Here is a 23639-nt window from a genome sequence, read left to right on the forward strand (position 1 = left end):
CCTTTTTGGAAAGTAGACACCCCATGGAATTTAAAAAGAGGTATCAGACTCTAGAGAATGTAAGGGCAGAGGAGATATCTAATCAAACCAAGATCAGTGTGATCAGATGCTTTCCCAATTTACAAATGGCGCTGTTTATATCCTAAGAAACTGAAATGATAAAATGATTGTAGCTTCCGATTTCTTAGACTATAGAGATGATTGGCGTTATTCCGGTCTCCAATTACCTCTATGGTCAGCTTGCAGAAACACCGGCTGCATTCTCAGGTTCCCCCGATGGCACGGGACTGCTCGAGAAGGCCGTTGAAGGCAGCGGGGGAGGGGGGCATCATCTCCCACTGCTTATAAAAGTAATCCTGCAGCTGATTAGCCACTAGGATTGCTTTTACATGAAAGCCGATCGCCAGCTGAAAAAAACAATACCAGTATGATGCCTGCAGCTGTAGGCATCATCCTGGTATAACCAAAGTCCAGTGATGTACCAGTACGTCGCTGATCCTTGTTGGGTATAAATGCTATGTTCTTTTTTTTTGTATGCAGTCTGTGGGCTGAATGAAAAAAAAGAAGAAATTTCTGCCAGAAAAAGTGTGCAGTATCCCCACCAATAGAATATACCACCCTGCATCCACCCATTTCTAATGGTGGGCACACATTAGGTCGCACGGTGCCACATGTGCCAGTTCCAAGATTGTACAAATGTCTAAATAGTGGCACGCTTGACTAAAAAATGTCCACGTTTAAGTGGTACCCTGTATAGCAAAAGGATGACACCAAGTCCCAAACTATCTTGCCACTACTCCCCATGTAGTCTGGGCATCCGGGGGGCTCCACGTGACTCCACGTTTTCCCTTGTAAATCCAAAATTTATATGTATAGCCTGTTCTTGTTGCCCTCTCACAGGTCTTCTACGTGATCAGTGTGATTTTATAATGACTTGTTTACCATGTCTCTGTCTAACCTTCGTATGATCCATGTGATCGAATAAAACATTTTTGTAATTACTAATCATATTACTCCGCTTGGATTTTCTAATAACCACTCTGTGTGAGCAGTATTGCATTTGTTATACTGCTATTTTTTATGTTAAGTATATTGGGTTTATAAATCCGCACTAATTATTAGTGAGAAGGAGATATTTATAGGACACATATTTACATGTCATGTTAGGTGGCTATTCCCTTTTTTGTCCATCAAGTGACAGTGACCTACTGACACTGCACTTGCTGGGGAGAAGAGGGGGGGGAGCATACTAGCTAAAACGCAGGTGCTGGCAGGTGATGAGGCTGATCCCGCTAACGTTGTGTTTTTGAGGACACTATACTAATGTGAACGCCTGTATAGTGCTGATCTGATCAAAGATATTGATCCGTTCAGACACTACTAGCAATGGAGGTTTATTGTGTATGAGCATGTTCCTGGCAATCAAGGGGTTAAATGTGATTACTGGTGTACTGATGGGCAATCTGACGCTATATGGGAGGGGCATGGAAACCACGGGAGCGCGAATCACATATACATATGTGATTTTGCGCATCCGTGCCACCCTGTAGCAGTATTTCTGCTATAGGGCGGTCAGGAAGAGGTTACAGAAGCGGTTTGTGTTACGGCGCTGCATTAGTTTAACTGACAATTGCGCGGTCATGCAACGCTGTGCCAAAATAAAATTTACGTCCTTCGTTCCCCACAAATTGAGCTTTCTTTCGGTGGAATTTGATCGCCTGTGCGTTTTTTATTTTTTGCCCTATAACAATGTTTGAGGAAGAAAAAAAATATTTTGGACTTTTTGCTGTAAAACATGTCCAGTAAAACAAAATTTAAAAATCAAAATGTCATAAATTTAGGCCAAAATGTATTCTGCAACGTCTTTGCTAAAAATAAAATCCCAATACGTGTAAATTAATTGGTTTACGTAAACGTTATAGCGTCTACAAATGGCGGTATAGATACTGGAATTGTTTATTTCTTTTATATACGAATAATGGCGGTGATCAGCGACTTATGGTGACACTGGGGGGGAACTGACTTGGGGTCACTGACATCCCCAGTGACACCAATACAGTAATCAGTGCAAAAAAACCCACTGACACTGTACTAATGGTACTGGGGAGGAAGGGATTAACATTAGAAGGCAATCAAAGGGTTAACTGTGTGAGGGGAGTGTTTCATTAGGGGGCGGGGGGTTTGTGCTTCACTGTAAGCACACTGATCCGGAAGGTTGAGCTCATCCATCCGGATCAGTGTGCTCAAACTGACAGGGAGGAGAGCTGCATTGAAAACAATGCAGCCGTGCTCCCTGTCAGTGTTTGCCAGTAATCGCCGGGTGATTAACACCCGCGATCGGCAGCGCGGTTAGTGCGGTCGCGCGCCCCCTACCCGAAATGCAAAATCACATATATATACACAAGGGATTTTGTGCAGCGGTGCCGCCCTACCGCAGTATGTCTACTGTAGCTGGTCGGCAAGAAGGTTAAAGTAGAACTCAAGGCAAAACATGTTTTTCATTTTGAATTTGGATAGAGTAAAGGGATGGTTACAACCACTGTCAAGTTTTTTTTTTTTGCCATCTGTGTTCCACTGGGGAACGTCCATTTACCTCCTGTTCTATAGCCAAAACAGGAAGTGTAAGGAAATCCCCCCTCCCCCAAAGTGAGGGAATCTCTGGTTGTCACCAGAACTAGTGTCTCTATTGGAAGATTTCTTCTTGATTCCTGTTCTGGTGACAACCCAAAATTTGGGATTTTCTTTAACTGTCAGTGGTATTTTTTTAATAAACATTTTTTATGGTTTTATGCGATGGGAGCTTTTCCTCTTTCTTTCTGGATTCATGTGACCATATGAGATACAAAAGGGAATCAGCGCTCACACCTGGTTTATAATATTACCAGCCTGGAGCTCTGGTGAGTTCATCTAAATATCCGGTGGTGGAAAGACATACAATCTTTTTTTAGTGGTGCATGATAAGAAGATACACAAATTTTGTTGTTATTTATGGTGGACATTCTTTTATATATATGTTGGATCACACAATATAATCATCACAGTGGATTTATTTTATTTGTGATATAAATTGTATGATTTGAATATTTATTGCACATGAGCACTTTGTTCAACATTTTGCATATTTTACACACTTGATTGTTGAACATAAACCGACTGCTGTAACTGCTGATGAGAAAAGGTATGTAGCAGTTTATATTTACTAAAATAATTGCATTTCCATGTTCTGTGTACTGTGGGAGACCAGATATAATGAATGCAGGGTCCTCTAAGTTCATGCAGAGAGTCAATATTTGCAGTGTTGACCCTTCTTTCAACACCTCTGCAATTCGCCCTGGCATGCTGGCAATCAACTTACAGCTAACATCCTGACTGATGGCAGACCATTCTGGCATAATCAATGCTTGGAGTTTGTCACAATTTGTGGGGGTTTTTTGTTCACCCGCCTCTTGAGAATTGACCACAAGTTCTCAATGGAATTAAGGTCTGGGGAGTTTCCTAGACATGGACCCAAAATTTCAATGTTTTGTTCCCCAAGCCACCTAGATCTCACTTTTGCCTTATAGCAAGGTGCTCCATGATGCTGGAAACGGCATTGTTCACCACCAAACTGTTCTTGGATGGTTGGGAGAAGTTACTCTCAGAGGATGTTTTTGTACCATTCTTTATTCATGGCTGTGTTCTTAGGCAAAATTGTGAGTGAGCCCACTCCCTTGGCTGAGAAGCAACCCCACACAAGAATGGTCTCAGGATGCTTTACTGTTGGCATGACACAGGACTGAAGGTAGCGCTCACCTTTTCTTCTTTGGATAAGGTTTTTTCCAGATGCCTCAAACAATTCGGAAAGGGGATTCATCTGAGAAAATGACTTTACCCCAGTCCACAGCAGTCAATTCCCTGTGCCTTTTGCAGAATATCAGTCTGTCCCCAATGTTTTTCCTGGAGAGAAGTGGCTTCTTTGCTGCTCTTCATGACACCTGGCCATCTTCCAAAAGTCTTCTCCTCACTGTACATGCAGATTAACTCACACCTGCCTGCTGCCATTCCTAAGGAATCTCTGCACTAGTGGTGCCCCGATCCAGCAGCTGAATCAACTTTAGGAGACGGTCCTGACGCTTGCTAGACTTGTTTGGGCACCCTGAAACCTTATTCACAACAACTGAACCTCTCTCCTTGAAGTTTTTGATGACTGCAATGATGACTGCACATTTTCCCTTGCAAGTAACCATGGTTAACAGAGGAAGAAAAATGATTATAAGTACCACCCTCCTTTTAAAGCTTCCAGTCTGTTATTCTAACTCAATCGGCATGACAAGTGATCTCCAGCCTTGTCCTTGAGAGAATCATTGACATGTCAGCTGGTCATTTTGTGGCAGGGCCGAAATGCAGTGGACATTTTTTTTTGGGATTAAGTTAATTTTCATGGCAAAGAGGTACTTTGCATGTAATTGAAATTCATCTGATCACCCTTCATTCCATGTAATTGAAATTCATCTAATTACCCTTCATAACATTCTAGAGCATAGGCAAATTGCCATCATAAAAACTGCGGCAGCAGACTTTGTGAAAATTTATATTTGAGTAATTCTCAAAACTTTTGGATAGGGCTGTATATTGGATGTATCTGACAATACACACAGTATATACAGTGCTAACAGCGGGCACAAATGCTAGTGAAGCAAATCGTTCGCTTGGACCAACTTAATCCAAACTATTTAAAAGTCCCAATAAACTTGGAACTGGGTACATTCTGCACAACTTGTTCAATTGTTGTCCTAAAGGATGGATGGCGCATACAAGCACATCTGACCGTCTACTGATCATAAACAGCCATAATGTAGATGCAAGGTTACTAGTTTCATTGGGACAACATCTCCATGTTAAAAATAATTTTTTATTGCTGTTACTGCAGCCAGAAATTGTATACAGAGAACAAAATCCCTTCAGATTTCTTAAAGGTTAGAAGATTAATGCAAGAGTAATGGGAACATTTTTCAAAAAATTAACGTCAAGCAGAATACAAGAATAGTAAAATCAGAAGCAGGGTGTACCGTACCTATGCTAAATCTTTTATAATTATCTACACATAAAAAAAAACAATAGTGAATCTAATATGATGGAATTGCACCACTACTGAGAGTTCTCCTTTCTACTTTTTATTGTCCTTTACGCCTATCAAGCATTGTTGGACAAACGTTCAATCAGGAGTCTGAAAAGCACACGCTAAACCACAACCCCTGACTGTGGCAGAACCCCTGCCTGACATATTGCAGGTACCTGGGATCACATTTGCAAAGTACATAGCCTCTGGTGTGGATCAGAAGCCACTCAGTCCTCTCTTCCCCCATTTCTTCCCTCTCTCTTACTCTCCTCTAAAGTTCCCTCTTACATTCAGTCACGTTTTTTCAGAGAAAAAATGGATTCAGTTTACCCTTCTGTTTTCAGTTCTGTTCCATTCAGTTTACATCTGTTTTTGCATCCATTTTTTCTTAGCTGTTGCAGAAACCATTCAGAGTGACAAAAGTATAAACAAAAAATGTTTTTTTTGCCTTAAACCGGACATACATTTCGACAGATTTGGATACTGGCTGTTTCATTTAAAAAACAAAACAAAAAAAAAAAAAGACCGACCTGAAGGGACATGGTTTACATCCGCCCACCCAAAAGGCATACATTGTGGTTCAGTCTGGATCTGTCAGGAATGGACTCGCCAATAGTGGTGGGACTCACCTGCCTTGTGGGTTGCAGTACCAGGACTGGCCAGCGGGTGCTCTCAGCAACCAGAGGCTCATTCCTGCAGTCAGCCAAAACACCTGAGGCTGATTGCAGGAGGTGCATATAAGGAATGGCCAGACTTGCAATCAGGGCCTTGGTGTATGTTTCCCAAGAGCCCCTGTACCTGCATCCTGTCTGCTTCCTGTTTGATCCTGCTTGATCCCTGACTCTGATTGAACTCCGCCTGTCCTGACCTCTGCTTTTCCTGACCACTCTCCAGTCTGCTCCTTTGGTACCTTGTCTGCCTGATTGTTCCTGACCCAGCCCGTCTGACTATGCTCTGCCTGCTCCTTTGTACCTTGCCTACCCGTTTGCTACCGACCCGGCCTCCCCGACTACGCTTAGTATTGTTCTTTTGTTATCTGTTTGGGGTTTTGGTTTGGTTTGTTTGCACTGCAATTATGTTTAGTCTTGCACTGCGTTTATGTATTGTTTAGTCTTAAATAAATTATATTGTTTATACTATATCTGAAGCCTGCGTTTCCCTGTGTCAGTCCACACACCTCTGGTCATACCTGGAGCCCTGACAGGATCCATCTAAAAAAAAATGAACAGACAGATCTAGACTAAACGCCCGTGTGAAAGGGGCCTTAAGCCAGCCATACATGGTTCAAATTTCAGCCAGATCAGCATGGACTGGCCAAAATTCAATCAATGTATGGGCAGGCTGATTGTACCCAAGTTGATCTATCGATCAAATCGGCTATGGCAGCAACCAATAATCACTGTGTTCTCCCAGCAGGGACAATAAATAGCTCCAAGGGATTCCCTTGGTTGGAGAAAAGAAAATCACATCATCTATGGTCTGCCTTAGTCCTACCACAGTTCCTGAATCTAGTACTGTCAGTTCTAGAAAGTCCTTGATTCCTATGGCTCAAAAAGAAATTTACATCATTTGTAACCCTCACCAATGTACAAAAAGAGAAAGAAATGTACAGTATATTTCTCAGTTTATAAATATTAGATTTACCTTTAATTAGGTAAGGATCCAGCATCTGAGCCTGCTCAAATTTTAGAATGGCATTTTTATTATCACCGACTCGAAAGTAGAGATCTGCCAAACTTCCCAGTAGATCCACATTGTCTCTGAGTAAAGATTTCTTTTCTAAAGAACTAGAAAAACAGTTGTAAAAATTAACTCAGCCATTGTTTTTGTGCACACATGCAATGGTGTATTTTGGTTTTGTGCTGCCCTAGGCAAGACTAAAATCGGGCACCCCCCCACCTAAATTTGTCCCACCACTTCCTGTTTAAGATCCACCCCTTCATCTGTAAACTCCAGGCTTTTCTATTTAGGCTCCACCTCCTCCTATTAGAGCTCCATCCAATGACAACAACGGTGAGGCACTATTCCTCTCATTAACACCAATGATGGGGCACTATTCCTCCCACTGACACCAACAATGGGGCACTATTCCTCCCACACCAATACCAATGACGTGGCACTATTCCTCCCACTGACACCAATGACGGGACATTACTCCTCCCACTGACACCAACGATGGGGTACTATTACTTCCACTGACACCAATGACGTGGCACTATTCCTCCCACTGACACCAGTGATGGCAAACTATTCCTCCCACTGACACCAACGATGGTAATCATTAGTGTCAGTGAGGGAGGAATAGTGTCCCATCATTGGTGTCAGTGAGAGAATTAGTGCCCCGTCATTGGTATCAGTGGGAGGAATAGTGCCCCGTCATTGGTGTCAGTGGGAGGAAGAGTGTCCCGTCGTTGGTATCAGTGGGAGGAAGAGTGTCCCGTCGTTGGTATCAGTGGGAGGAAGAGTGTCCCGTCGTTGGTGTCAGTGGGGGGGAGGAATAGTGCCCCTTCGTTGGTGTCAGTGGAAGGGAGGAATAGTGCCCCATCGTTGGTGTCAGTGGGGGGGGAGGAATAGTGCCCCATCGTTGGTGTCAGTGGGGGGGAGGAATAGTGCCCCATCGTTGGTGTCAGTGGGGGGGAGGAATAGTGCCCCATCGTTGGTGTCAGTGGGGGGGAGGAATAGTGCCCCATCGTTGGTGTCAGTGGGGGGGAGGAATAGTGCCCCATCGTTGGTGTCAGTGGGGGGGAGGAATAGTGCCCCATCGTTGGTGTCAGTGGGGGGGAGGAATAGTGCCCCATCGTTGGTGTCAGTGGGGGGGAGGAATAGTGCCCCATCGTTGGTGTCAGTGGGGGGGAGGAATAGTGCCCCATCGTTGGTGTCAGTGGGGGGGAGGAATAGTGCCCCATCGTTGGTGTCAGTGGGGGGGAGGAATAGTGCCCCATCGTTGGTGTCAGTGGGGGGGAGGAATAGTGCCCCATCGTTGGTGTCAGTGGGGGGGAGGAATAGTGCCCCATCGTTGGTGTCAGTGGGGGGGAGGAATAGTGCCCCATCGTTGGTGTCAGTGGGGGGGAGGAATAGTGCCCCATCGTTGGTGTCAGTGGGGGGGGAGGAATAGTGCCCCATCGTTGGTGTCAGTGGGGGGGAGGAATAGTGCCCCATCGTTGGTGTCAGTGGGGGGGAGGAATAGTGCCCCATCGTTGGTGTCAGTGGGGGGGAGGAATAGTGCCCCATCGTTGGTGTCAGTGGGGGGGAGGAATAGTGCCCCATCGTTGGTGTCAGTGGGGGGGAGGAATAGTGCCCCATCGTTGGTGTCAGTGGGGGGGAGGAATAGTGCCCCATCGTTGGTGTCAGTGGGGGGGAGGAATAGTGCCCCATCGTTGGTGTCAGTGGGGGGGAGGAATAGTGCCCCATCGTTGGTGTCAGTGGGGGGGAGGAATAGTGCCCCATCGTTGGTGTCAGTGGGGGGGAGGAATAGTGCCCCATCGTTGGTGTCAGTGGGGGGGAGGAATAGTGCCCCATCGTTGGTGTCAGTGGGGGGGAGGAATAGTGCCCCATCGTTGGTGTCAGTGGGGGGGAGGAATAGTGCCCCATCGTTGGTGTCAGTGGGGGGGAGGAATAGTGCCCCATCGTTGGTGTCAGTGGGGGGGAGGAATAGTGCCCCATCGTTGGTGTCAGTGGGGGGGAGGAATAGTGCCCCATCGTTGGTGTCAGTGGGGGGGAGGAATAGTGCCCCATCGTTGGTGTCAGTGGGGGGGAGGAATAGTGCCCCATCGTTGGTGTCAGTGGGGGGGAGGAATAGTGCCCCATCGTTGGTGTCAGTGGGGGGGAGGAATAGTGCCCCATCGTTGGTGTCAGTGGGGGGGAGGAATAGTGCCCCATCGTTGGTGTCAGTGGGGGGGAGGAATAGTGCCCCATCGTTGGTGTCAGTGGGGGGGAGGAATAGTGCCCCATCGTTGGTGTCAGTGGGGGGGAGGAATAGTGCCCCATCGTTGGTGTCAGTGGGGGGGAGGAATAGTGCCCCATCGTTGGTGTCAGTGGGGGGGAGGAATAGTGCCCCATCGTTGGTGTCAGTGGGGGGGAGGAATAGTGCCCCATCGTTGGTGTCAGTGGGGGGGAGGAATAGTGCCCCATCGTTGGTGTCAGTGGGGGGGAGGAATAGTGCCCCATCGTTGGTGTCAGTGGGGGGGAGGAATAGTGCCCCATCGTTGGTGTCAGTGGGGGGGAGGAATAGTGCCCCATCGTTGGTGTCAGTGGGGGGGAGGAATAGTGCCCCATCGTTGGTGTCAGTGGGGGGGAGGAATAGTGCCCCATCGTTGGTGTCAGTGGGGGGGAGGAATAGTGCCCCATCGTTGGTGTCAGTGGGGGGGAGGAATAGTGCCCCATCGTTGGTGTCAGTGGGGGGGAGGAATAGTGCCCCATCGTTGGTGTCAGTGGGGGGGAGGAATAGTGCCCCATCGTTGGTGTCAGTGGGGGGGAGGAATAGTGCCCCATCGTTGGTGTCAGTGGGGGGGAGGAATAGTGCCCCATCGTTGGTGTCAGTGGGGGGGAGGAATAGTGCCCCATCGTTGGTGTCAGTGGGGGGGAGGAATAGTGCCCCATCGTTGGTGTCAGTGGGGGGGAGGAATAGTGCCCCATCGTTGGTGTCAGTGGGGGGGAGGAATAGTGCCCCATCGTTGGTGTCAGTGGGGGGGAGGAATAGTGCCCCATCGTTGGTGTCAGTGGGGGGGAGGAATAGTGCCCCATCGTTGGTGTCAGTGGGGGGGAGGAATAGTGCCCCATCGTTGGTGTCAGTGGGGGGGAGGAATAGTGCCCCATCGTTGGTGTCAGTGGGGGGGAGGAATAGTGCCCCATCGTTGGTGTCAGTGGGGGGGAGGAATAGTGCCCCATCGTTGGTGTCAGTGGGGGGGAGGAATAGTGCCCCATCGTTGGTGTCAGTGGGGGGGAGGAATAGTGCCCCATCGTTGGTGTCAGTGGGGGGGGAGGAATAGTGCCCCATCGTTGGTGTCAGTGGGGGGGGAGGAATAGTGCCCCATCGTTGGTGTCAGTGGGGGGGGAGGAATAGTGCCCCATCGTTGGTGTCAGTGGGGGGGGAGGAATAGTGCCCCATCGTTGGTGTCAGTGGGGGGGGAGGAATAGTGCCCCATCGTTGGTGTCAGTGGGGGGGAGGAATAGTGCCCCATCGTTGGTGTCAGTGGGGGGGAGGAATAGTGCCCCTTCGTTGGTGTCAGTGGGGGGGAGGAATAGTGCCCCATCGTTGGTGTCAGTGGGGGGAGGAATAGTATCCCATCGTTGGTGTCAGTGGGGGGAGGAATAGTATCCCATCGTTGGTGTCAGTGGGGGGAGGAATAGTATCCCATCGTTGGTGTCAGTGGGGGGAGGAATAGTATCCCATCGTTGGTGTCAGTGGGGGGAGGAATAATGCCCCATCGTTGGTGTCAGTGGGGGGGGATAGTGCCCTATCATTGGTGTCAGTGACACCAATGATGGGCACTATTCCTCCCACTGACACCAATGATACTTACCTTGCTGACCCCTGCAGCAGCCTGGGCTCGCTCCCTCCCTCTCCCATCCACAGCCAGCATACCTGGCTGTAGCAGCACCATCTGCATGGCACAGACACTTACCGGTCAGCTGTCTTCCTTCTCCGGCCGCTCTCCTCCTCTTCACTCGCTCCGGCTGCTCCCTCACTCGATCTTCTTTGATCGTTGTGCTGCCGCTCGGCTCCTCCTCTCCAAGCTCCGCCTCTTCAACGGTGATTGGCCACCTGTGCGCCTTTCCTATGCTGCAGTTCCGGCGGCCAATCACCAGCGAGGAGGCAGAGCTTGTAGAGGGAGGGACAAACTGCCATAGGCTGTTGAGTGATCCTGGGGGGGTGTGACCTGATGACAGGGGCGGCATGTCATCCCGCCCACACATCGTGATCCAGGGATGAAGACACCAGATCCGCTGACCTGACAACCTCTTTACCCCTCCTCCAGCAGCGCCTCGTGGACCGGATCGACGAGGGACTGGGACACGGAGTCGCAGACCCAGGTAAGACACAGCAGCTCGCCCCTGTACTAAGTGCCACTTCCGTCGCCGAGCCGCCCCCCTAAAAAAGTGCCGCCCTAGGCAAATGCCTTGTTTGCCTCGCGGCAAATATTCCCTTGCACACATGTATTATATACCTTTTAAGCCTGAAGATTTCTAAATGTCCCAAAAAAATTATACAATTTTCTAAAAGAAGAGATCCTGCAATTTCTGGTCACAAGATTAGAGCAACTGTTTATCAAACACATATTTTCAGTAAGGCCTGGTTCACAACTTTGCATTTTTTAGTGCATTTTCAGGTTTGCAGAAACACAATACAGTCACATCTGTATGTTTTCAACTGGTGCGGTTTTTGGAAAGGGTCAGAGACTGCAGCTACTTGCGTTTTTAGTTCCATAGACTTCAATAGAAACGCATCAAAAAACGCAGTGCTTGCATTTTTGCTGGTTTCTCCTGCATGAGAAGAGATACCTCCCAAAAACACAAAATGCATGTAAAAAAAAAAAAAAAATGCAAAATGCACCAGGAAAATGCATTAACTGCAACCTTAAATATATATAAATATATAAACCTTTATACTCACATTAAGGTAGTGCATACAGAAACTACAATACCCAAGTATTTTGCGAGTTAAAAAATAAATAGAATAAAGGCCTGGTTTACACTAATGTGTGTTTTTAGGGCTTTTTGTAGAAAAGCACTATAGTCCATTTAACATGGTTTCCTATGGGACACATTCACATCTATGCTTTTTTGAGCTGCAGCGTTTTTGGAAACAGACAAAACGCAAAATGCATTGGTGTTAACAAAGCTGGTGCTTCTTGTAGTTTTTCATAATAAACTCAAAATGTTTAATAAATTCACAACATACAATGCACTTTACAATGTTCTTCCAAACGCGACAGTAATATAATACAAAGTGAGTGCATAGTTCTCTTACCAGATTGTATTAATTGCTCGTGTGTTGTCCCCAGTGTGTACAAACGCATATGCTTTGATCCAGGCAGAAAGCCAATCCAAGTTAGGAATACTCTGAATAACATTCAGGGTCATTGATGCTACTTCTGCCCCTTTCACAGATAGAGACAACAATCCTTGTAACAGAAAAAAAGAAAAAGCCACAAAATATAATGTTAATTCCTAAAGGATATTTAAACCAAGAACAAAAATGTAATACGAGGTAGTATCAAAAAATTTTGAGACCAGTTTTGTAACTTGCCAACAGATGGCAGCACAAGGCTGCACGCACAGTCACAGGAACCACTGACCTTCATAAGTCAGTGTGCCAAAAGACATTATCCTGTGTACATCAGGAGATGTACAACTGGTGCTATTCTGCATTACCACGTCTGTTATTTCATCATGGACAGCAAGTTTGAACAGAGAGCAAATGAGAAATTATACGTGAAATTGGGCAATTTGCTGGATCTTCACAGTGCTGTCAAAACAGTGACCCTTGAGCTGGATCACCTGCGGGAAGAGGGTATTTTCAGGGGTTCAGCTTGTTAAAAGGTCTTCCTGATCTCTCGTCATCTTTCAGTGATGTTCTTCCGCTCGTGCCACTCAAAACACCTCGAACGACTCCATTGCATTATCGCCGTAAACTTGCCAAATCATGTCAAACGTCTCTGTTGTAGATTTGCCCAGTTTCACACAGAATTTCACGTTTGCTCTTTGTTCTAACGTTATGTCCATGATGAAATAGCAGACACAGTAAGGCACGTGGCCAGAATAGCACCAGTTGCACAGCTCCCAATGTACACAGGACAATGTCTTTTGGCACACGGACTTATGAAGGTCGGTGCTCCCTGTGACTGTGTGTGCAGCCTTATGCTGACATCTGTTGGCATGTTAAAAAACTAGTCTCAAAACTTTGATACCACCTCGCATAGTGCAGCTTATCAGCGGTCTTATATTTGTGTCAACTACTAATCCGCCTCACACCCATTGTCATGGGTGACAACCACGGTTCCCCCTATATATACAGGGGAGGAGTATAGGCACTCTCGGACATGAAATGCATTATTTGATCAGTGTTGGCTTAACAATAAATAAATAAAATTGTGCTACTGAACACACACACTCTATTGTCCAATCTGTCCAGTTTAAACAGAAAAAAAAAAAGTGTGAAATTTAGATATAAAAACTGTATATATTTTAGTCTTAGATTCGACCTGTTATAAATGACGCTAAAATTGCAGAACAATAGCTTAGGGGAGAAAGGAAGAAGGAGCCAATTAGGGCTGATTGGGGGAAACTAAGGTTAATAAAGGGCTAAGTGCAGCTTAGCAGTTCCAGTGCAGCCCCAAAATATAGGCAAAGTCAAATTTCTTTGTTTTGATGGTGTCAGTTCACACCACACACACAAAAAATAATGAAATAATAATAATAAAAAACATTTACGCACACACACACAATATCATTCAGAAAGTATTCTGATATTACAGTTGATTCATTTTTTTCTCATTAATCTACACTCAGTACCCCATAATCACAAAGTGAAATCAGATTTTTAGAAAGGTCTGTGAATTTATGAAAAACAAAAAACTGAAATCTCACATTGGCATAAGTATTCAGACCCTTTGGAACAACACTTGAAATTTAGCTCAGGAGCCTCCCATTTCTCTTGATCCTTGTTGAGAGGTTTCTACACCTTGACTGGAGTCCACCGGAGGTAAATTCAATTGATTGGACAGGATTTGGAAAGGCACACACATCTAAAAAAAAGGCCTCACAGCTGATAATGCATACTGTATCAGAGCAAAAGCCATGAGGTCAAATGAACTGCCTGCAGAGCTCGGAGACAGGATTATTGCAAGGCACAGATCTGGGGAAGGCTACAAAAAAGGTCTGCTGCACTGAAGGTTTCCAAGAGCACAGTGACCTCAATTCTCAAATGGAAGAAGTTTGGCGCAACCAGGACTCTGCTCAGTTTGGCCAGGTGACCAGCTCTGAGAAATCGGGGGAGAAAAGGTCCTTAGTAAGAGAAGAGACCAAGAACCTGATGAGATCTGGGCACCAGAGATCCTGTGTGAAGATGGGGCAAAGTTCCAGATATACACAGCAGGTGTGCAGCAGATTCCAATGTATTCCATTGCATTGCAACAGTACTGCAGTAAATAGATCTTGGATCAGAGCTTAAGCATGGTACTTCACAGTGCACAATAGTGACTATGCTTTCAGTGCAGCTATCTGGTGTGAACAGGTCCTCATCAACATCATATACAGAACAAAGCTCATCCCTTTGATCTGCAGATGAATGAAACAGCAAACACAAAATGAACAATGTCACTTTGTATCTTATTATCCCCAGTCTGAACAAAGCTTATAGAAACAACTGTCAGAAGATACCTTTTTGGACAGCAGCTGTATTTACACAGCAACTCCTGGCTATAATTTTGGCGGGTTGGAAATTCCAGCCAATGCAATGGATGTACCGCACAGATCCTGTGTACTTAAATTAGAGTGTTACTAAAGGCAGATTTTTAAAAATTTTTTTTAAATTAAAAACAACAAACATGTTATGCTTACCTGCTCTGTGCAGTGCTATCGCACAGAGCGGCCCCAATTTTCCTCTTCTCAGGTCCCCTGCTGGTGATCCTGGCTCTTCCTCTTAAGGTGTCCCCATAGCAAGCCATTTGCTATGGCAACAAGCGCTGCGAGCTCGCTCCCAAACCTGTGTGTCTATGAAGCCGCGCTCCATAGACATACGGAGCGGTACTTAGCCCCGCCCCCCACTTCCTCTTCACCACACCAAATTGAGAGCCAATGGCTCCTGCTGCTGCTCGGGTCCCTGTGTGAAGAGGAAACGAGGGGAGGAGAGGTGCACACCGGGAACTTAAAAAGTTGTTTTACCTTAATGCATTAAGGTAAAAAAAACATTTTTTGGTCTAGTATCACTTTTTTTTTTTTTAAAACATGTGTAGCACACCCAAGATCCGCAACTTGTTAACCACTTTCAGTCCGGACACTTTTACCCCCTTCCTGTCCAGGCCAAATTTCAGCTTTCAGTGCTATCACACTGAATGACAATTACGCGGGCATGCAACACTGTACCCGTATGAATTTTTTTGCATTTTTTTGAGACAGATAAATCTTTATTTTGGTGGTATTTATTCACCACTGGGATTTTTATTTTTTTTGCTATGTAAATGAAAAAGTCCAAAAATTTTGAAAAAAAAGTGTTTTTCTTATAACATTTTGCAAATAAATAGTATTTCATCATAAATCTTGGCCAAAATGTATTCTGTTATCTTTTTAGTAAAAAAAAAACAAAAAACCCAAATTAGTTTATAACCAAAAATTATAACTTTTAAACTTCTTTTTTTAATTTTTTTTTTTTTATATTATTATTTTTTTTTTTAACATACTGTCACCCTAGCAGTACAGTGTCACCATGGTGACGCTGTACTACTTATGGGGGGGTGATGATTTGTTTTTGTTTTTACACCGATTGCTTTTACACATATAAAGGCTGTAAAAGCAATAATTTTTCCTTCTCTCTAGCTGCATTCTTGCAGCCATTGAGAACTACTGTGTGAGCTGTGATTGGTCACAGCTTGTCACATGGTACAAGGCTGCTGTGAATGGCCCTGTACCATGTGACCTCTGTGATCATAAACAGATTTCACGCGTAGTAAGCAATGATGTCTGAAGTGACATCTTGCTTACTACTCTGCATGTGATCACTGATTGGCCAATCAGTGATCACATGATCGGGACCTCACACAGAGGTCCTGTCCGACGATCAGTGTTTCACTGTGTGCGGAGGACACAGTGGGCACCGGATCGCGGTGTTGCGAGCTCCCAGGGAGCGCGCACAAGCAGGGTGTGGGAAGGCCGTTTATAAACGGCCACCCGACCCTGCACTGCCACTGTCCGGCCATTTATATACATGGGCCGGACGGGAGGTGGTTAAAGAATGTGCTACACCATTGCGATTCAGGAAATTGATAAACGGAAGCTAGGGTCTACACTGCTAAAAGGCTATTGTCAGTTCAACTAGAAGGCAGGAAAAACCTTATGCATTGTCACAAAGAAAAAAAAAAAAAAAGCCCACACCTTTAAAAGTCTCTAGCATTCCCCATGAGCAGAGTGTCTGGATGATTGAATCCTTTCTAAGGGAACAGGACCAGACTACCTGGTCCCGCAACAACTTTATTTTGAAATATTTACGTTTTATCTTGACTAAAAACTTTTTTGTGTTTATGGATCAAATGTACCTACAAGTCCAAGGAGTAGCCATGGGCACAAGTTGTGCACCTTTGTATGCAAATCTTTATTTGAGCGTGTTTGCAGATAAGCTATATGTACCTTTTCTTAATCATATCCTGTGTTGGCACAGATTCATCGAAGACTTGTTCATCATTTGGACAGGTCTACTTAACTCATTAGTGGAATTCTTCGGACTATTGAATTGTAATGATTATAATTTATAGTTTGCATACACTTACAAATGTCTGACATTCATTTCTTGGATCTACTGATCCAAATTTGTCCCAATGGCCAATTGAGTACTAATTTTTACTGTAACCCACAGCAGGCAACATGCTTTACAACCTCTTATTTGCAGTATTTCTTATGCGCCACACTTCAGACTGCGCAGAAATTGTACAAAGGAAAATGATTTCCATCAACAGCCAATTGCTCTATGTGAACGCCTCTTATTAAGAGGCTATTCACAAACTATGTTGAAAAAAAGCCTTCAACAGAGCTAAAAGATGTGACAGAATTTCCTTGCTATATGATCTACCCTGAAGGATACAAGAGAATACAGTTAAAATAGTGACAAAATTTTCTGGTCATCATAATCAACTTTGTGTCATTCTTTCCAATCATTGGCACCTTTTTACAGACCATCATAGTTATACAGTTAGTCTGGCTGAAAAAAGACAAAAGTCCATTCAATTGAACCATAACAAATAAATAAATAAAATATAATCCTACACCCACAGTTGATCCAGAAAAAGGTAAAAAAAAAACCAGCAAAGCATGATCCAATTTGCTCCTGCAGGGGGAAAAAATTCCTTCCTGATCCCCCGAGAGGCAATTGGATATTCCCTGGATGAACTTTACCTATAAATGCTAGTAACCAGTTCTATTCTGTGTATACAAGAAAGAAGCCAGGCCTTTTTTTAAAGCAATCCACTGAGCTAGCCAGAACCAACTCTTGAGGGAGTCTATTCCATCATATCCTTAAAAAAAATATATAAGACCTAGTCCTGAATTGGGTTTCCATCGTGCCACTTCCTGGAAAGACAGTCTGACTAGTAGCCATTATGTACACCAGCCACAAACTTCCCTTGTCCCCAGGGCACCTTTTGTTGTGGTCAATGCCCACGATGCCCCTGGATCCAAGAAGGAACTAAAATCAAACTAGCTAATGGGGAACTTGATGATGTGTATCTGTCATGCATTTTATGTTGGCAAAACTATTAGAGAGCTTCGACAACACATAGGTGATCACCTGTACTATTCATCCAACGGTAAACTAACTACTGTAGGACACCATATAGGTTTATTTCATAGATTTGATTGTACAGTGGTCAAGTTCATAGTTCTAGAGGTACTCCCTGAAAATCTACGAGGTGGCAATTGGGATCGCATGAGCCTACAAATGGGAAACCTTGTGGATAAAAAGACTCAACTTCGCCACCCCTCCTGGTCTCAATTAAATATTAACTTATAAATCCTTTTTGTAAAGTGCCATTTATTTTTATGCACCTGGCTTCTGGTGCATAAAATATGCCATCCAATTCCTAATACTATGTCCTGTGCGGCGGTTCCGTGATCTCCTGGGAGAGGGTTGGGCTGGGTTTCTCCCTTGTGTCCTTGGTGGCTGGGGGCTCTCCGCCTTCCCGCTGACCTGGTTGTGCGTCCACCCTGATGAGCGGCGGGTCGGCTACTGCGCATGTCTCACTCATGCGCAGTTTAGGGGATCAGGCCCGGTGACGTCTGGCGGATGTATACCCACCAGGTTGGGGGTATAATTGGTGGGCTTGCTAGGCAGACAAGTGTGGATGTCGCCAGGAGGGAATACTTCTGTGGATCTTTCCAAGGTAGAGGTTTTCTACTGGTATATGGCCCTAGTAAAATATATTCATTAGAGATTGTAGGGATAAAGCAATATTGAACTAGTTAAACCTGCTTTGATATTAATTTAATCCCCCTTATTGGAATCTCTTTCGATTCATGTTATTTCAGTTGTGGATTATAAAAAAGGTTCCATTTGGACTTGATATACACTTTTATACTGATACAATGTTATTTAATCCCTGGTATGGGAAATTTTTTATTGATGTTACTCTATTTGTTGACTATATGGAAGGATGCACTTGGGCTTGATATATACTTCCACAGTGTTTTCAGGTGTATGCCCTTATGTGATTTTAAATAATACTGATTTAATTGAAATGGATACATCCTGACCCCTGTCTCCAGAAAACTGGGGCCCATATGCGATACTAGTCTTCATTTTTGATATTTCCAACCCCCTCCTGGCTTATCTACCTCGTCTATTATTGTTTTAAGGTTAGTTTATATTTTATTACCTGTTTTTTTTTCTCTCCTCTTCCTATGTTCTGGTTTTGTTTTTTGGGCCGCATAGGTGTTGTGCTGGGCTGTTGTGCCTACTTTGCCCCCCGTTTCCACCATGGGGAGAAAAGTTGATGCTGGAGGTCAGCATTACGCTGCAGTGGTAAGACTTCATTATTGATCAAAATGCCTCATTATACAGTTGACATTTGTTTTATGTTATACTTGAACCTGTTTTTTTTTCTTTATTTTAGAACAACTTTTGACTTTTACTCCTGAAGAAGCGGAGTTAGTCCATGAAACATGTAGAGGAGTCAATGCTTTTCCCCATATTTACATCTGTTTATGGGTGGAGCTACTAACACTTTGACTGATTTGATGCATTATACTATGCTGTCAATAAATGTATGTTCATACATGAATGTATATATGTGTTTGGCAAAAAACTTTTTTTTATGTAACTATAATACAATTGTTCATATTTACTGTGCTGTTTATGGGTACCAAGATAGTCAATTCTCTCTTTTTTGTAGGGTTTTTACCCCCTCTTTTTACTATGTATACACCTTTAAAAGGGATTATATAAATAGTATCCAGTTTCACATTCTCTGTACTAGGCAACTAAAGTAAACTTGTGAGAACAATAAATGGGATTTGCCATTGCTAATTTTATTTTCAGTTTTGGCCTGCCATCTTTATTTTTCTTTACCTCAATACCCAATTAATCCCTGACCTAAAACACGCAAGAAGTCAATGATATCTGAACTTTTGCACATGCTTGATGCACATCAGTGATGCCGGTAGTAGTAGGATAACAGCACTTGAGTCTGAACTCCAAGGTTCTAGCTGAAGTAAACTGGTCATAATCCTGGACAACACATAATGAGCACATTAGTAGAAGGATGTGTCAAGTACCAAAGCTCTGCAGAAAAACATCAGCTGTCTATATCTCTGGGACTATTAATCATTATGAGGTGGTTCCAATAAAAGGCAACTTCACCTTGAGTATGGTTTCCATCTTATGCTCAGTGTGAATTGCCCTCATTTATGAAACGTTTACTTTAAGCGCTATAAAAAAAAATGTTAAGGTTGGTATACCTTTGGTTTCCTTGGTTATATCCATTCAAAAAAGTATAAAGCAGTTGCCTCCACCGCAATTTTCTATTTAAAGATTGCCTCCCCCTATGATAACATATTGCCAGAGTATTAAGCAGTGAAATATTTCCGATTCATGCTACTTTTAGGTGTGAGATTTGTCTTTATGTTCTCAGGTGATGTTTTGTAACAACTAAATTTACCCGTCCTTGGTGTTCAATCCACAACCTAAGTGGTTGACTCATTCTATAGCTACTTTCTAAAATTATGTCTTGCAGCATACCCACAGATCAATCAATAAACAGTACATCTCTGCAGGGAGATTTTATTTCCAATCCAATGAGGCAAAAGACCTTTCAGGTCTTTCAATATCGCACAGCTTCTCCCTATTTTCAAAGTAGGCTCAAAACATATTTCTATTTTAGCCTGGAATTCATGCAGACAAAAATATTCCAGTGACTGGAGTTTAATTGCTAGTTTTGTTCAATCTAAGAGGAAATGATTCTTTACCAAGATGAAAGGGTTTTAGATTTAAAAAAACAAACAACCTTAAAAATGTATTTTAACCTCTACAACATGCAGATTTAACACATTAGAGCACGGTTTCTCAACCTTTTTTTTCAGTCAAGGCACCCTTTAGAATTCTGCATAATGTTGGGGCACACCAGTCTGAGGGCTCATTTGTTCATGGCCAAGTGTACTTTTCTGTGTGTTCCCACACATTGCGTTTTTCAATGGACTGCCCTATCCTTAAAAAAAAAAAAAAAAAAAAAAACTGCCAGCATGATTTTTAATGCAGGTGTGAATGGATGCGCATATGTTAGGTGTCTGAGGATGGCATTAAAGTGTTACTAAACCCAGGACCCTGCATTCACTATATCTGGTCTCCCACAGTATACAGAACATGGAAGTGCAATTATTTTAGTAAATATAAACTGTTAAATATCTTTTCTCAACAGCAGTTAGAGCAGTCTTGTGACTTCTATCGGTGTCCAGCCCAGCACTAGCTAAAGCTTGTAGGAGGAGTTTTCTTTCTGCTCTAGGAGGATGGAAATCCCCTGACCTCTGTCTGGACAGTGCCGATTGGCCCTGTGCTGATCACATGCACTCTCCCAAGAAAAAAAAAACCTCTCTAGCAATATACACCAAACTGAGCATGTGCATGCCTACGATTCAGTTTGGCGTTTAAGTGGTGGTCGCTTGAAAAAGGGGAGGGGCAGAGAAGGATCAAACAGCCTTTTTACACAATACAGAAGATTAACCCCTTAGGTTCCACAGTGAGTATAACAAGCATGCTTTACTGCATATACAGACTGATTTTACTGTTGTGGGTTTAGTAACACTTTAAGAATTAGTGGCACCCGCATTTGTTTGTGCAAAAGACAGTGTGTATTGTGTGGTGTGGGAAAACGTGTGATTTTGCATTTTTGATTTTCCCACACTTGGTGTGAACAAGCCCTAAAATGTAGTTTGTAAGGCAAAGTTCAAAGGTCAGTAGATGGTGATGCAGAATTCAGTGGTCAATAATTTATGAAGCAGAGTTGCCTTGCAAAAACCAGTGAGTAGTATGTAGTGGCAGGATAAGGCAGTATGCAGTGGTAGGGTGGTCAGTGAGCAGTATGCAGTGGTAGGGTGGTCAACGAGCAGTATGTAGTAGTGAGCAGTATGCAGAAGTAGGGTGGTCAGCGAGCAGTATGTGGTGGCAGTCAGTGGGTGGACATATAGAATTCCTGCTGGGGAAGTTTCCCTCCATCAGCTATTTATGGCACCACTGAAGATTAAAGACGTATGGGGCTACTATCCCTGCTCCTCCATCTTCAACTGCCGAATCATCCATAGCAGCCACGTGTACGGGAGGTCCCAACACCACTTCTGGGTGCCTGGGGAGAAGGTGGGGGAGGAGAATTCCAATATTTTTCTCTGGAGAGAAGAAAGAGCCACAGACAGCCCCCAACCCCTGCTGAGGGGAAAGCAAGGACACAGTGTGGACTTTTTTTTTTTTCAAACACAGAACAACACTTTTTAGCATTTTGCCATGGCACCTCTGAGGAGCCCAAACAGCAAAGGCTGCATTTGTGTACAATATTCTGTACACTTCCTTCTGTGAAGGTCCCCAGACTTTTCATGTCTTTACCTGTAACTGGACAGTGAATGGAGAAGCAGCACAGTTATGAGCTTATCTCTCTATCACTTTGCTCTCTCCTCCTATCTGCGTGCTCCTTGTCAGCATATGAGCTGATTGGCTCCTTGAGCCGCTTCTCCCTCCCCCAGTCTGAGGACTTCTGCACAGGGAATGCAAGAGGCTGAAGATTCAAGTCAGACTCAGGTACTTGCTATGCTTGCATTCATATTAAGCACTTCCTGCTAGTAGGACGTCATATGACGTTCTCGGGTTTAAGTGTAGATATCTGGATGATGCTTGCAGCTACAAGCACCATCCAGATATCTTTTTTTTGAGCCGGCAATTCCCTCCTATGTAAAAGCTGTCCTAGCGGCTCATTAGCCACTGGATTGTTTTTACGGGTGGCAGGAGGAGACGTCAGGCGGCACTAGTTTAACAAAGAGACTGCTGAGGACCAGATGGTCCCCGACCGTCTCTATGACCCTGGGAGGCTGGAAGAGACATCATGACATCACTTCCAGCTCTGGCAGATGTAAACACTGCCATTTTTTTTGCTGGAAAGCAGAGATCGATTTTATTTTCTATCTCATGCTTTCCAGCATAGAGGAGGTCTTATAGACCCCAGATCTCTCCATAGAGGGGACCTGTCATGCCTTATTCCTATTACAAGAGATGTCTACATTCCTTGTAATAGGAATAAAAGTGATAGAAAAAAAAGGGAGAGTTTAAAAACAAAAAATAATAAAAATAACAATTTAAAGCGCCTGCATATGTAAACATCGTTCGAACTACACATGTGAGGTAAAGTCGCGATCGCTATAGCAAGAACAATAATTCTAGCACTGGACTAAACTGGTAACCTGAGCAAAATTTTATACCTAGCTTATGGAGATTTTTAATTATTGTAGTTTGGCGCCATTCCATGAGTGTGTGCAATTTTAAAGTGCGACAGGTTTGGTATCGATTTACTTGGCATAACACCAAAACAAAATGGGTTATATATTGTGTTTTTTCACATTAAAATTCTTTAAACATTTATTTTTTCCCAAAAAAATTTGTTGGAAAAATTGTTGCACAAATACCATGTGACATAAAAAATTGCAACTACTGCCATTTTATTTTCTAGGGTCTCTGCTAAAAAAAAGTATATGTTTGGGGGCAAGTGATGCATTAATGATTACAGAGCTGCATTAATTTGTGTCTTGTGCCTGGGGTTCCGCTTTAAAGTGGTTCTAAAATACAAATGTTGTTTAATGCATTCTGTACAAGGTAAAGAATGTTCCACTGTCTGTCCTAAAATAAAAAAAAATAATTAAAGAAATTAAACAAAGTATTCAAAAAGAAGAAGAAAAGGCTACCTGTGGCTTAAGGATTAGAAAAGGCAGTTTTTGGCATCCAGTATAGTCCTGACCTAAGCTGGTTATAAATAGCAGAGGATAGTTGGACTTGCAAGTACCTGTACCAGCATATCCCTTTAACATGAATGCTCTCCTTTGGCAGCCATTCACAATTAGGCCCTGGAAGCCTTCTGTAGACATCGCTGATGCAGCATATAAAGGAGGGAATACACCAGCACTAGGAAAAGGTATTCAAATGTCTCCAATTTGTAATCTCCATGAAAAGCCTGAGCTAGCAGGGGCTGTAAGACGCAATCTTCTTACTCAATAGAACAAATATGGAAATACTGGGGAATGGTCAGAACTCTTTCCTCTCTTCGGCAGCCAACGCTGGAAGATAGAGGGGATCACGTGACTGAATGGG

The 23639-nt window shown here is 44.0% G+C and overlaps 1 protein-coding gene across 1 annotated transcript in view; it reads right to left on the minus strand.

Moving 5' to 3' along the window:
* ANAPC7 (anaphase promoting complex subunit 7) overlaps nucleotides 1-23639 on the minus strand; it is a 76524-nt gene that overhangs the window by 36137 nt on the left and 16748 nt on the right. The window contains exons 5-6 of the mRNA XM_089676614.1: nucleotides 12069-12222; nucleotides 6743-6885 (exon numbers count right to left, since the gene is read on the minus strand). Of these exons, the coding sequence (XP_089532740.1) occupies nucleotides 6743-6885; nucleotides 12069-12222 (297 nt within the window). The remainder of the gene's footprint in view (nucleotides 1-6742; nucleotides 6886-12068; nucleotides 12223-23639) is intronic.

The sequence above is a fragment of the Staurois parvus genome, unplaced genomic scaffold (assembly GCF_062004578.1).
Source record: "Staurois parvus isolate SC_StPar_1 unplaced genomic scaffold, SC_StPar_1.0 ptg000014l, whole genome shotgun sequence".
NCBI lineage: Eukaryota > Metazoa > Chordata > Amphibia > Anura > Ranidae > Staurois > Staurois parvus.